At 37.6% G+C, this 13,840-nt stretch overlaps 1 protein-coding gene across 3 annotated transcripts in view; it reads left to right on the top strand.

Annotated features, from left to right (window-relative positions):
- Positions 1–13,840, top strand: part of HOOK1 (hook microtubule tethering protein 1) — a 70,721-nt gene that overhangs the window by 23,036 nt on the left and 33,845 nt on the right. For all 3 annotated transcript variants that reach the window (XM_082687704.1, XM_082687706.1, XM_082687705.1), the window contains 3 exons: positions 1,245–1,307; positions 3,110–3,193; positions 12,736–12,902. In XM_082687704.1, the coding sequence (XP_082543830.1) occupies positions 1,245–1,307; positions 3,110–3,193; positions 12,736–12,902 (314 nt within the window). The remainder of the gene's footprint in view (positions 1–1,244; positions 1,308–3,109; positions 3,194–12,735; positions 12,903–13,840) is intronic.

Below are 13,840 nucleotides of genomic sequence, written 5' to 3' on the forward strand. Positions count from 1 at the left end.
AAACTTGCCCTTTGCAGCAGGTTTACTTATCTTTAGCTAGTGTGTCTTCCCTTCTTTTCTTTACCCAGAATATCTTAAAAAGACTTCAAGCACAATTTTAGTTCTTCTGTATTTTAAAAGATTATAATGTCAGGTTCCCTTAGATAACTTCACCTAAGCAGGATAAACAACCTCTAACCAGAACAGAATATTTATTTCTTCTTTTTTCCCTGCCAATGAGAACAGTTTTTCTCAAAATGGTAAAGCATGTGTGTAAATATATCTTGTGTTCATTTTCAGAACGTTAGTACTGGGAGCAAATAATGGTGGGTGATATGTCTGGAAGCCAGGTAGCCTGGGTTCAAGGCAGTCCAATTGTATAAAGTCATCCAGAAGGATTCAGAATTCACATGGTACATGTTAATTCTTAACAGAGTGAGTGATGTGGAATGCAGAAGAAACCTAGGGATTAGGGAGGGCAAGCATAGTTTGGCAGGGGCATGGTTTGGAGGGAGATCTCTCAGAGGAAGTTAGTTTGTCTGCTCTGAGTTTGCATTGTTGGCTTGAATTTAAAGCATCACAGCCATAAATTTGCCTTTCAGGTGCAAAAATGTTATTTTTTATAGGCTCCATTTTTCTCATATAATTGTAATTCCTACTTTATTTTTTTTAAAGATTTTATTTATTTATTTGACAGACAGAGATCACAGGCAGGCAGAGAGGGTGGGGAAAGCAGGCTCCCTGCTGAGCAGAGAGACTGATGTGGGCCTCCATCCCAGCACCCTGGGACCATGACCTGAGCCAAAAGCAGAGGCTTTAACCCACTGAGCCACCCAGATGCCCTGTAATTCCTACTTTAAAAATGACTTCTCAGATTAGGAATTTTACCATATCACTAATTTAAAGGCAGTATTTTAAAAGTGTTATTTTATGGAAGAATCTTTATTATTATTATTTATCAATTTTATTTAGTAGTTCATCTTTTAGAACTTAGATTGTAATTTTTCAGTATATAGGTATTTTAAATATATTTCTGTATTTCAAGTACACTTTACTTCTGATGTTCTCACTGATGTAATGGTTGAACATTGTGTTATTTAGCTTAAGCCTCTAATAAAATTTTTATTTGAATAATATTGTAAGGTTCATCAAATTATGACAAAGGAAAACTAACTGTAAAACATCTTACTCTCCTTTCAAGTAAGCCTATTTTTACTTCATAACATCTCTTTATTGTACTTAAGTTTACTATTTTAATTTCCTAGTTGATGAGTAAAGAAATATTGAGCTCTCCTACAAATGATGCTGTTGGAGAATTAGAGCAACAGGTGAGTATCTCAGTAACTGGGGAAAATGTTGAAAACAGTCATACAGTTGCTTGGCCAATTAGTATCATAAGGGTTTCATTGGAGAACATTTACAAGAATATTTTTCTCCATGAAATTTAGGTTGTTTGTTCTGTAATATCTCAGCTGAATATTATTATGCATTCCTTCATGACTGCAAGTAGTGTTGGTCTCCAGAATTTTTTATGCTCATGTTCAAAGAACTGAGTGACATTGAACTTTTCTTCTGAAACTTGTAATACATATGTGGCTCATTCTAGATGGTTACACTGTTAATAGTGGACAATGGAAAAATTCTGCTGATTTCTAATTTATCTAATAAGTTAATATATTTTTGCTCTCTTTTCCCTGGTTCTATGGCGTGCCTGTTTCACCTGGGCAGAAGGCACTCTACTCTGAAATGTAACCCAACCTGGGTTGTAGGGGAAAGGGTATAATGACAGGGAAATGCATCTAGTGCTATTTCTGTTATATTTTTGAATATCTGTTTTTCATGAGTATCACTTCTCTCCCATGAAATACTTCAAAACTTTTTCTATGAAATTTTTACTTGAATTTAAACATACTGTGTTTTTCTAAATTTTTTGTGATGAAATTAAACAATATCCTCTAATATGCTGTGGTTTAAAGATTTCATAAGGAGTGTTCTGTGAAAGGGGAGGAGGTTAGCACTTCCTTTGACAAGGGTTGGAAGAGGCCCTTGGGCCTGATAGCACCCAACATAGTTCAGGCTTTGCCACCTATTTCATGGCATCTGAGCATCGTTTCATTGTTGTTATTGAGTCATTATGTTGTATACTTGAAACTAATATGATACTGTATGTTAATGATATTTCAGTTTTTAAAAAAGGCACATTGAAAAATTTTTTTTCATTAAGATTTACATAAAATTTTATTTCTGTGGGACTGTGGCCTTAAACATTAATGAGACTGTGTGAATATTGACAGAAAAACAACATTGAGACTTACTTGTTAATAGGTGAATTTTTAAAAAGTTTTTATGTAAAGTCCAGTTAGTTAACATACTATGTAATATTGGTCTCAGGTGTACAGTATAGTGATTCAGCAGTTTGATACACTACCCGTTGCTCATCATGACAAGTGCCCTCCTTACTCCCCATGGCCTGTTTCACCCATCCCCCAACCCTTTTCCCTTCTGGTAACCATCAGCTTGTTCTCTATAGTTAACTTATAAAATTCAAAGAACAAATAATCCAATTAAAAAATGAGCATAAGACATGAATAGATATTTTTCCAAAGAAGACATGCAGATGCCCAGCAGACACACGAGAAGATGTTCAACATCACTGATCATCAGGGAGATGCAAATCAAAACTATAATGAATATCTTCTTTACTGCTACATCCATACAGTTGAGCACTGTTGAGAAAAGCACAGCCATTTGTTTGAATATAAATGCATGATTTCCATCCACAGTTAGCCCTTCATCATTGTTCTGTACTAATCAACACCTTCTCCCGTTACCCAAACAGCTATTTCACACAGCTGTCTATTTGCATAAGGCAACTACCTTAAAATCTTCCTGCTGACCCTGAGTAGTCAGTTATTTATTGAGTGTCCCTATGTACCAGAGACACTGTGCTCAGTCCTTTTCCTATATTGTATAATTGGCTTGGTAACCCTAGAAAGTTTCAAATGGAGACTTGCTAATACATTTTCGTAACCATGTTTAATATAGTGTATATAACCATGTTTAATATAGTCTATTTTCCAATTTGTGTCAAAACACGTCTTATTAAGAATCAGGACATTTTGTGTTTCAGCTTAAAAGGGCATTGGAAGAACTTCAAGAAGCACTAGCAGAAAAAGAAGAACTGAGGCAAAGATGTCAAGAACTAGATATGCAGGTGCGGAAAAGAACCAGTCTGAGAAAAAGGTCCTCTTTACAAAGGTTGTATTGTAAATAATTCATTGGTAATGTGTTTTGGAGGTTGGGTTTCAGTTCATGGAGGGCAAATTTAAAGTATTTGTTACAGGTTTGAATATTCAAGTATGAATTTCATAATTATTTTTCTCTAAGAGTTGAAAATTGCTAACTTTGCTCCTTTGAGAGAATCGTTTTAATTGTAGATTTCAGGTATTTAGATGAGCCTTTAGATTCTTTCGTAAAAAAAAGAAATTAACATACCAACTGCAGAGAATGTGAATATATAAGGGAGGTCATTTATGGAAGTATTTAAAAGTGCTTGGACTCTCCCCCCTCCATAAATGGGAGTACCAGCTAAGTTTTGCTAATATGCATGTATCTGAATATGTGTATATAATTCTTGAGTTCATATGCACATATGTGTTGGCAAAATAAACTTACTATGAGAGACAGTAGTTAGTAGTGGGGTAGATTGTCAAACCAGCCCACTTAGACCAGGCTATGCTACTAGCTGATTGTGTCCTCTCGGGCAAATTACTTAATTTCTTTATAGTTTAGTTTTCTCTTTTGAGAAATAATATGATGATAGTATATATCTCCAGAGTGATTATGAGGATTAAATGAATTAATATATGTCAAGCACTTAGAGCAGGACCTGACACATGTAAGTGCTATGTGTGTTTGCATGTATTGTTATTGTTAAATGAAAATGCATATGCAAAAGTTATACAGTAAGTTTTGAAAAATTATGCAAAAGGGTAGATGTACCATCATAATATGCTGTATGTAAATTGCATGTTTTTGTTCAAATACTGAGTTACATAAATAATTTACTCTCTGCAAAGTATGAAGACAAGGAACAAGGGTTGTAGTAGTATTATCCTTGCTTGATGAGATAAATATCTATAATGATAGGGCTGAGTAATATTTCTGATCCTTAAGGGCTTGCAAATAAGGAGAAGAGAAGAGGTGCGGGTCTAAGTGACTCAGCTATTTAAGGCAGTGACAGCACTGGAATCCTGGTCTTTTCAACCTTAACTTAAAAAAAAAAAAACAGTCCTGTGTTTGAACAAAGCTAATGTTGAAGATTTTATTTATTTTTGAGAGAGAAAGCATGAGTAGGGGAAGGGGCAGAGGGAGGAAGAGAGAATCTCAGACTCCTCACAGAGCAACATGGGGCTCGATCTCACCACCTTTATTCCTAGCCCATGTGGGAGTGGGGGGTCCGCAGAAATCTTGATACTTCTCACTGCAGTCTACCCAGTCAGGAGGGAAGCTACCCCTTGCTTCTTCCAGTTTTCTTTCACTGGACTGAGGAGGAGTGACTAAGAGCTTAGGGGACCGGACTCCCTTTTTTAAAAAAAAAATTTTTTTTTTTTAAGATTTTATTTATTGACACAGAAAAGAGATCACAAGCAGGGAGAGTGGCAGGCAAGGGAGAGGGAGAAGCATGCTCTCTGCTGAGCAGGGACCCTGATGTGGGGCTCGATCCCAGGACCCCAGGATCATGACCTGAACCTAAGACAGTTGCTTAACTGACTGAGCCACCCAGACTGACTCCTGATAAAAACAAAGGCTTTAGAGCTACATACTGCATTGGGGGAATGGTCTGAGGCCTAAAGAAATGCCTTCTTGGGAATGAGATACACTTTTCACACCCTGGTAGAAGGTATTTAAACCCCCGACATGAGATCATAGCCCAGGTATTACAAAAAAAGCACTGCCTATTGCCCCAGCTCACTCACCTCCTTTCCTAACCCTTCACAAGGCTGTAGAATGGTGTGGAGGGAAAACAGTCCCAACGATAACTTAGAAGGGAAGATATACTGGAACTTTGGTACAGTAGAAAGGGTGTCCAGGAAGTCTTCAACTACACTGAAAATATAGGCTGTCTTACCTGCCAGTGAAGCATGATTTAGATGAAAAGAATAAAAGTATGGCATTGGTGCAAACATTTCAGGTTAAAGAGCATGTAAAAGACTTTAGCCAAGCTTAGAAAATAAACTTTGCTTCATGTTGTGTAACAATTTCATAGGAACACATCAGTAAAATAGACTAAGTGGTAGAACAACAAAGTGAGGTTTAAAAAGAAGTTGTAGATCTGTAGAAACAAATCAGTGAATAATGTTGAACACCAGGCTTTATCCTAGGTAAGATACTGAACTTCAAGAATAAAGGGAAACAAGTACCCAGTCACTCAGGTTAATAAGGCACACTGTCCGCAAAGAAAAAATCAGGCTCCCCTACGACTTGAATCCCAGAATATGGAAGCATGGTATCTACAGAGTGCCTAGGCAGGGAAGCAGCCGTGCACTTGGACAGAGTTCAGATGCAGACTCACGAGCCCTTTTTTTTTTTTTTTAAAGATTTTATTTATTTGACAGACAGAGATCACAAGTAGGCAGAGAGGCAGGCAGAGAGAGAGAGGAGGAAGCAGGCTCCCTGCTGAGCAGAGAGCCCGATGTGGGACTCGATCCCAAGACCCTGAGATCATGACCTGAGCCGAAGGCAGCGGCCTAACCCACGGAGCCACCCAGGCGCCCCTCACGAGCCCTTTTTGAAGAAACTACTTGTTGACGCAGTTCAGTAGCACATGTTTTAACCTAAATAAAGAATGCAAAAGTGGAGATTTTCTGTGGTGAAAGATCTGGTGAAGATTGAATCCTTTTAAAGACAGAACTGTGTTGGTTCTGTGCAAATTACAGTTTTAAGTATTGGGACAAGTGAAATTCTGATCCAAGAAATGAGGAGGCAGGCCCCAAAATGTGTACTTTAAAAAAAGAGAGCGAAATCTCCATGTGACATTTTGATGTGAAGTTTTGAGAAACTCTGATTTGGCCATCTGGTTCTGTTCTAGTCAGGATTATTATGGGGCCTTCAGGCAAGTTCTGATGTGTTTGCCGGTGGCTTTTATTCTGCCTTTCCCAGCCTTTTTTCCTACCACCTGGCAGAGATAGGAAGCAATCCTTCACTTATTGCTGGAGCAGTGGCCGATCATTCCTGCTCATGATGAGTTAGAGAAGACATATTCCTGCCCACCATGGTACAAGATAAGTTCTGTCCAAGGCAGTGGTTTGACTCTAATGTGATAAAGGGGAGCTGTAGCTATAGAATTTTGTATTTCATTCTTAACTATGTAGATGGAATGTAAGAATTAAGTTAAATCTGGGTGATATAAGAAAATGAGACTTTTTTTTAAAACTTTTTGAATGTTTCTGTCTCTTGAATAACTCAGAAAGAGAGAGGGTGAGAGATGGCAAAAAAGGAGAGAAACAAAGAAATGGAAAAAAAAACAACAGGGAGGGATAAAGATGGGTACACTATGAACCTAAAGAAAGTATAACCATGGGAGCTTCTTAAAGGAGATGTCTAGAACCCCCCACTGGACATTCTAAGGCATAGACAGGACGGTGTGGCACAAGGAATTTGCATGTTTACTACCCCTTCCTTCAGTCTGTGGTTAAAGGTAGCTCTGAACACGCATTGTAAAACATGGATAGGAACCAGGTTAATTATGCACCAGGTGTTGAAAACTAAATTTGCCCTTGTTTCTCTGCCTTCTTTAAAGGGTTCTGACCCATTTTGGAAGACGGACGGTATTGTTTTTCTTTAGTTGATCTTTCTGTGGCAGTGTCTTCCCTCCAGCTAGAATGAGCTACTCTTCTCTTTGTGTCCCACCCCCACGTTATGGTATGCTCCCATCAAAGCACCTTGAATATTTTCTGTTGCGTAATTATTTACATTTCTACCATAAAGATATGGAGGGTTCAAACTCTTCATTTTTTTGTGTATCTCAGTCATTTAGGATTGTACATGTTAAGTAATAGTCACTAAACTGCTTGCATGGCAAGGATGGATGAATGCCTTAAATTTAGGAAGAGAAGCTTCTTTCTCCTGCAGTCTGTCTGGAAACAATTTTCCAAGCCTTTGTGTTGCTCATTTGGAGGACAGTGTCTGTAATCTGCCTATACTCTATTTAAAGACAGGATACTCATTTTTCTCAAGCTCACATGGAGCTTTCTCCAGAAGACCACATACTGGGTCACAAATCAGGGCTCAACTAATACCAAAAGACTGAGATTATTCCCTGCATATACTCAAACCACAATGCTTTGAAACTGGAACTCAACCACAAGAAAAAATTTGGAAGGAATTCAAACACTTGGAAGCTAAAGACCACCACCTCCTCCTCCTCCTCCTTCTTCTTTTTTAAGATTTTATTATTTGACAGAGAGAGAGAGAGATCACAAGTAGGCAGAGAGGCAGGCAGAGAGGGGGAAGCAGACTCCCCACTGAGCAGAGAGCCCGATGTGGGGCTCGATCCCAGGACCCTGAGATCCTGACCTGAGCCGAAGGCAGAGGCTTAACCCACTGAGCCACCCAGGCACCTCAAGACCACCCTGCTTAAGAATATTTGCATCAACCAGGAAATCAAAGAAGAACTTAAGCAATTCATGGAAACCAACGGGAATGAAGTCACATTAGTCCAAAACCTATGGGATACGGCAAAGGCAGTCCTAAGGGGGAAATATATAGCCATCCAAGCCTCCCTCAAAAACATAACAAAATCCAGAGTGCACAAGCTCTCTTTACACCTTAAAGAACTGGAAAACCAACAACAGATTAAGCCAACCCCATGCACAAGAAGGGAAATAATCAAGATTAGAGCAGAGATCAAGGAGATAGAAACTAGCGATACAGTAGAACACATCAATGAAACTAGAAGCTGATTCTTTGACAATGAGCTCAATAAACCACTGAATCCAAAAGAAAAACTAATCCAAAAAGAAAAGAGAGAAGACCCAAGTTAATAAAATTGTGAATGAAAGGGGAGAGATCACGACCAAGCCAAGGAAGTAGAGACAGTCATCAGAAATTATTATCAACAGTTATATGCCAGTAAGTTAAGCAACCTAGAAAAAATGGATGCATAAACTTATATACTTTCCAGACTGAATCAGGAAGAAATTAACAACCTGAATCTAGTAACGAAATTAAAGCAGTGATCTGAAACCTTCCAAAAAACAAGAGCCCAGGACCTGACAGGTTCCCTGGGGAATTCTACCAAACATTCAAAGAAGAAATAATACCTATTCTCCTGAAGCTGTTTCAAAAAATAGAAACAGAAGAAAAGCTTCCAGACACTTTCTAAGTAGCCAGCTTTTCCTGATCCCCAAACCAAGCAAAGACCCCACCAAAAAGGAGAATTTCAGACTAATATCCCTGATGAATGTGGATGCCAAGATTCTCAACAAGATCCTAGCTAATAGGATCTAACAGTACATTGAAAAGATTATCCAGCATGACCAGGTGGGATTTATCCCTGGGATGCAAGGGTGGTTCAACATTTGCAAATCAATCAATGTGATAGAACAAATCAGTAAGAGAAGAGAGAAGAGCCACATGGTCCTCTCAATAGATGCAGAAAAAGCATTGACAAGCTATAGCATCTGTTCCTGATTCAAACGCTTCGAAGTATAGGGATAAAGGGAACGTTCCTCAACTTCATAAAATCTATCTATGAAAAAACCCACAACGAATATCCTCCTCAATGGGGAAAAGCTGGCAGCCTTCCGTTTGAGATCAGGAATACGACAAGGATGCCCACTCTCACCACTCTTATTCAACATAGTACTAGAAGTCCTAGCAACAGTAATCAGACAACAAAAAGAGAGAAAAGATATTCAAATTGGCAAAGAAGAATTCAAACTCTCTCTTTGCAGATGACATGATACTTTATATGGAAAACCCAAAACCCCCCAGTCCCAATCTACTAGAACTCATACAGCAATTCAGTAATGTGGCAGGATACAAAATCGATGTACAGAAACCAGTTGTTTTCTCATACACTAGCAATGAAAATATAGATTAGGGAAATTAGAGAATTGATTCCATTTACTATAGCACCAAGAACTATAAGATACCTGGGAATCAAGCTAACCGAAGAGGTAAAGGATCTGTACTCAAGGAACTACAAAACACTCATGAAAGAAATTGAAAAAGACACAAAGAGATGGAAGAGCATTCCATGTTCATGGATCAGAAGAATAAACATTGTTAAAATAAAATGTCTATACTGCCTAGAGCAATCTATACTTTCAGGGCCATCCTGATCAAAATTGCACCGGCATTTTTCAAAGTGCTGGAACAAACAATCCTAAAATTTGTACGGAATCAGAAGAGACCCCAGATAGCTAAGGAAATGTTGAAAAAGAAAAACAAAACTGGGGGCATTATGTTGCCTGATTTCAAGCTTTACTACAAAGCTGTGATCATCAAGACAGCATGGTACTGACATAAAAACACACATTGAACAGTGTAACAGAGTAGAGAGCCCAGATATAGACTCTCAATTCTATCATCAAATAATCTTTGATAAAGCAGGAAAAAATATACAGTGGAAAAAAGTCTCTTCAATAAATGGTGCTGGGGGGCGCTTGGGTGGCTCAGTGGGTTAAGTCGCTGCCTTCTGCTCAGGTCATGATCTCAGGGTCCTGGGATCACGTCCCGCGTCGGGCTCTCTGCTCAGCAGGGAGCCTGCTTCCCTCTCTCTCTCTCTGCCTGCCTCTCCATCTACTTCTGATTTCTCTCTGTCAAATAAATAAATAAAATCTTTAAAAAGAAATAAAATAAATGGTGCTGGGAAAATTGGACAGCTATGTGTAGAAGAATGAAACTGAACCATTCTCGTAAACCATACACGAAGATAAACTCTAAATGGATGAAAGGCCTCAATGTGAGACAGGAATCCATCAAAGTTCTAGAGGAGAACATAGGCAGTAATCTCTTTGATATCGGCCACAGCAACTTCTTTCAAGACCTGTCTCCAAAGACAAAGGAAACAAAAACAAAAATAAACTTTTAGGACTTCATCAAGATCAAAAGCTTCTGCACAGCAAAGGAAACAGTCAACAAAACAGAGAGGCAACCCATGAAATGGAAGAAGATATTTGCAAATGACACTACAAAGGGCTGATATCCAAGATCTATAAAAAGCTCTTCAAACTCAACACACACAAAACAGATAATCACATCAAAAAATGGGCAGAAGACATGAACAGACACTCTCCGAAGGAGACATCCAAATGGCTAACAGACACATGAAAAAATGTCCATCATCAATAGCTATCAGGGAAATTCAAATCAAAACCACATTGAGATACCACTTTACACTAATTAGAATGGCCAAAATTAACAAGACAGTAAACAACATGTGTTGGAGGGGACGTGGAGAAAGGGGAACCCTCTTACACTGTTGGTGGGAATGCAAGTTGGTGCAGCTACTTTTGGAAAACATTTTGGAGATTCCTCAAGAAATTAAAAATAGAACTTCCCTATTCAGGATTGCATGGAACACTGGGTGTGGTGCAACAATAATGAATACTGTTATGCTGAAAATAAATTTAAAAAGAAAAAGAAAAAAAAGGAAATTAAAAATTGAGCTACCCTTTGACCCTGCAATTGCACTGCTGGATATTTACCGCAAAGATACAGATGTAGTAAACGGAAGGGCCATCTGTACTACAATGTACATAGCAGCAATGGCCACAGTTGCCAAACTGTGGAAAGAGCCAAGAGGCCCTTCAGTGGACAAATGGATAAAGAAGATGTGGTCTGTATATACAATGAAGTATTATGCCTCCATCAGAAAGAGTGAATACCCAACTTTTGTATTAACATGGATGGGACTGGAAGAGATTATACTGAGTGAAATAAGTCAGGCAGAGAGAGTTAATTATCATATGGTTTCACTTACTTGTGGAGCTAAGGACCAACACGGAAGACACTGGGAGATGGAGAGGAGAAGGGAGTTGGGGGAAATCGGACAGGGAGACAAACCATGAGGGACTGTGGACTCTGAGATACAAAATGACGGTTTTGGAGGGGAGGGGTGGGGATTAGGTGAGCCTGGTGCTGGGTATTATGGTGGGCATGTATTGCATGGAGCACTGGGTGTGGTGCATAAACAATGAATTTTGAAACACTGAAAAAAGCATAAAATTAAATTATTTATTTAGTTTTGATTTTCAGCATAACAGTATTCATTTTTTTTTCACCACACTCAGTGCTCCATGTAATCCATGCCCTCTATAATACCTACCACCTGGTACCCCAACCTCCCACCCCCCACCACTTCAGACTCCTCAGATTATTTTTCAGAGAACTTCCCTATGACCCTGCAATTGCAGGGTATTTACCCCAAAGATACAGATATTGTAAAAAGAAGGGCCATCTGTACCCCATTGTTTATAGCAGCAGTGGCCATGGTCATCAAACTGTGGAAAGAACCAAGATGCCCTTCAATGGACAAATGGATAAGGAAGATGTGGTCCATATACACTATGGAGTATTATGCCTCCATCAGAAAGTACGAATATCCAACTTTTGTAGCAACATGGACGGGACTGGAAGAGATTATGCTGAGTGAAATAAGTCAAGCAGAGAGAGTCAATTATCATATGGTTTCACTTATTTGTGGAGCATAATAAATAGCATGGAGGACATGGGGAGTTAGAGAGGAGAAGGGAGTTGGGGGAAATTGGAAGGGGAGGTGAACCATGAGAGACTATGGACTCTGAAAATTAAATTTTTTTTTAAAAAGGCATCATTTGACTTTAATTTTCTATTACCAGTTGTCTGTGTCAGTATATAGTCTCATTCACATAACTGGGTTGATTTAATTATACCTATTGAAAAGAGAATAACCACAAGACTATATAGTAATATGTTGAAAGTCATAAGAGGTCAAAGTTTCATTTTTTTCAAACAGATTGTAATTAAATCATATATAAATTGGTCTTCTAAAGGGTTACAGTCTACCAATAAATTTTTAAAGACATTTTTAAATGGAAAAGAAAAAGGAGTTGCATAAAAATGTAAGTAAAATAACAGCGAATCAGGTACTGATATTGATGTGGTTCTAAAATTACATATTTTTATCCATTTTAAAATGTAAGCAAATAGTCTTAGTATGCAAATGGTTTAATTCAGCTTTTTGTTATTGATTCATTAATGAAATAATGTGCTTGTCCCTGAAGGCATGGTATGTAACTGATAATTTTCTACTATGAACCTAAACTAACTTTATGCATAAACATGTGTATTTTGGCTTAGAAGGTATCAACATCCTAATAACAAACTTATAACTAAAATGGGAACAAATTAATTTTTTGAAGTTTATCGGTACATAATTTTAGAGACTTAGAATGATATTCTTCCCAAAACTAGGCAAGCACATAATTTTGAAAATATTCTCCTTATATGAATTAACTCTGTTTTCTCTGTATTAGTTAATAATAAATTAATAAATATATTAATAAAGTAATAAAAATCAATTATTTTGATTCTTTTTTGTTTGACTCAAACCTCTTATACCCAGAATTCCAGATTTGGAAGGATCCTTAAAAATTATCTAGTCTGATTGACCAAACTAATTTAATGGTTTAGTCACAATTATAATGTGAACTCTGGACTCCAAGGATTTTTGGTATTGATTCTTCTGTTTGTTTATTTATTTTTTAGGTGACTGCACTTCAAGATGAAAAGAATTCATTAGTTTCTGAAAATGAGATGATGAATGAAAAACTTGACCAGTTGGATGGCTCTTTTGATGATCCAAATACAATGGTTGCAAAAAAGTATTTTCATGCACAGTTACAGCTAGAACAATTACAGGAAGAAAACTTCAGGTAGCATTTTTAATAAAAATCCTTCCACAGAGTTCTGTTAAACTAGAGGTGTAAAATCCTATCAACAACTACTTATTAAGCATTTTACAGTATGCTGTAGCATCCTGGAGCTTTATAGCATGCTTAGGACACTAATCCAGCTCTGAAAATACCTAATGGTACAGGTGGTTCCTGCCTTCACAGGGCTTGCAAGCTAGGTAGGCAAGTGGGATATGTCTATAAAATCAAAAAACAATTCAAAATAACTTTATGTAATAAGGGCCAAATGAAGGCCATGTGCAAATGCAATAGGAGTTAAAGGGAGTGACTGCTGAGGCCTGGAGAGAATGGGGTGTTTCTTCTGGATGAAAGGGAACTTGATAATAAATGGAAAAAACGGAAATCTTAAGCTAAAAAAATGCTCTTTGAACTTTTATGTTTCTTCTTTGGAAAAAAAAAAAAAAAGGTGTTACACATCTTGCCTTTAATAAACATTGTCTCTTGTGTGCTTGCTGCTGAGCCTGGAGCTATAAGGCCTTGAGAATAGGCACTCTAATTGCACTCTATGACTTTTTTTTCCTTCTTTTATTGTAATATCAAACTTAAACACAAAAACATTTGCAACAATGGTGCAAAGAACTCCTTTATTCCTTTTATTCAGATTCCACAAGTGTTTTGCATTTTTTCCCCATTCGCTATCACACTGCATATTCTTAGGGATTTGCGTATTTTTTTCTGCACCACTTGAGAGTAAGTTGGAGCCATGCACCTTTTTTATCCCTATATGCTTTAGCATGTATTTCCTAAAACAAAAAGAACTCCCTTCTAAACCATAGTATAGTGATTAAAATTAGGGAATCTGTCATTGATACAATATTATTATTTAATCCACAGATCATATTTAAATTCCATTAGTTGTCTCATTGTCTTTTATGACTTTTTTTTTTCCTGGTTCAGAA

Source organism: Mustela nivalis (genome assembly GCF_964662115.1).
Source record: "Mustela nivalis genome assembly, chromosome: 10".
NCBI classification, from domain to species: domain Eukaryota; kingdom Metazoa; phylum Chordata; class Mammalia; order Carnivora; family Mustelidae; genus Mustela; species Mustela nivalis.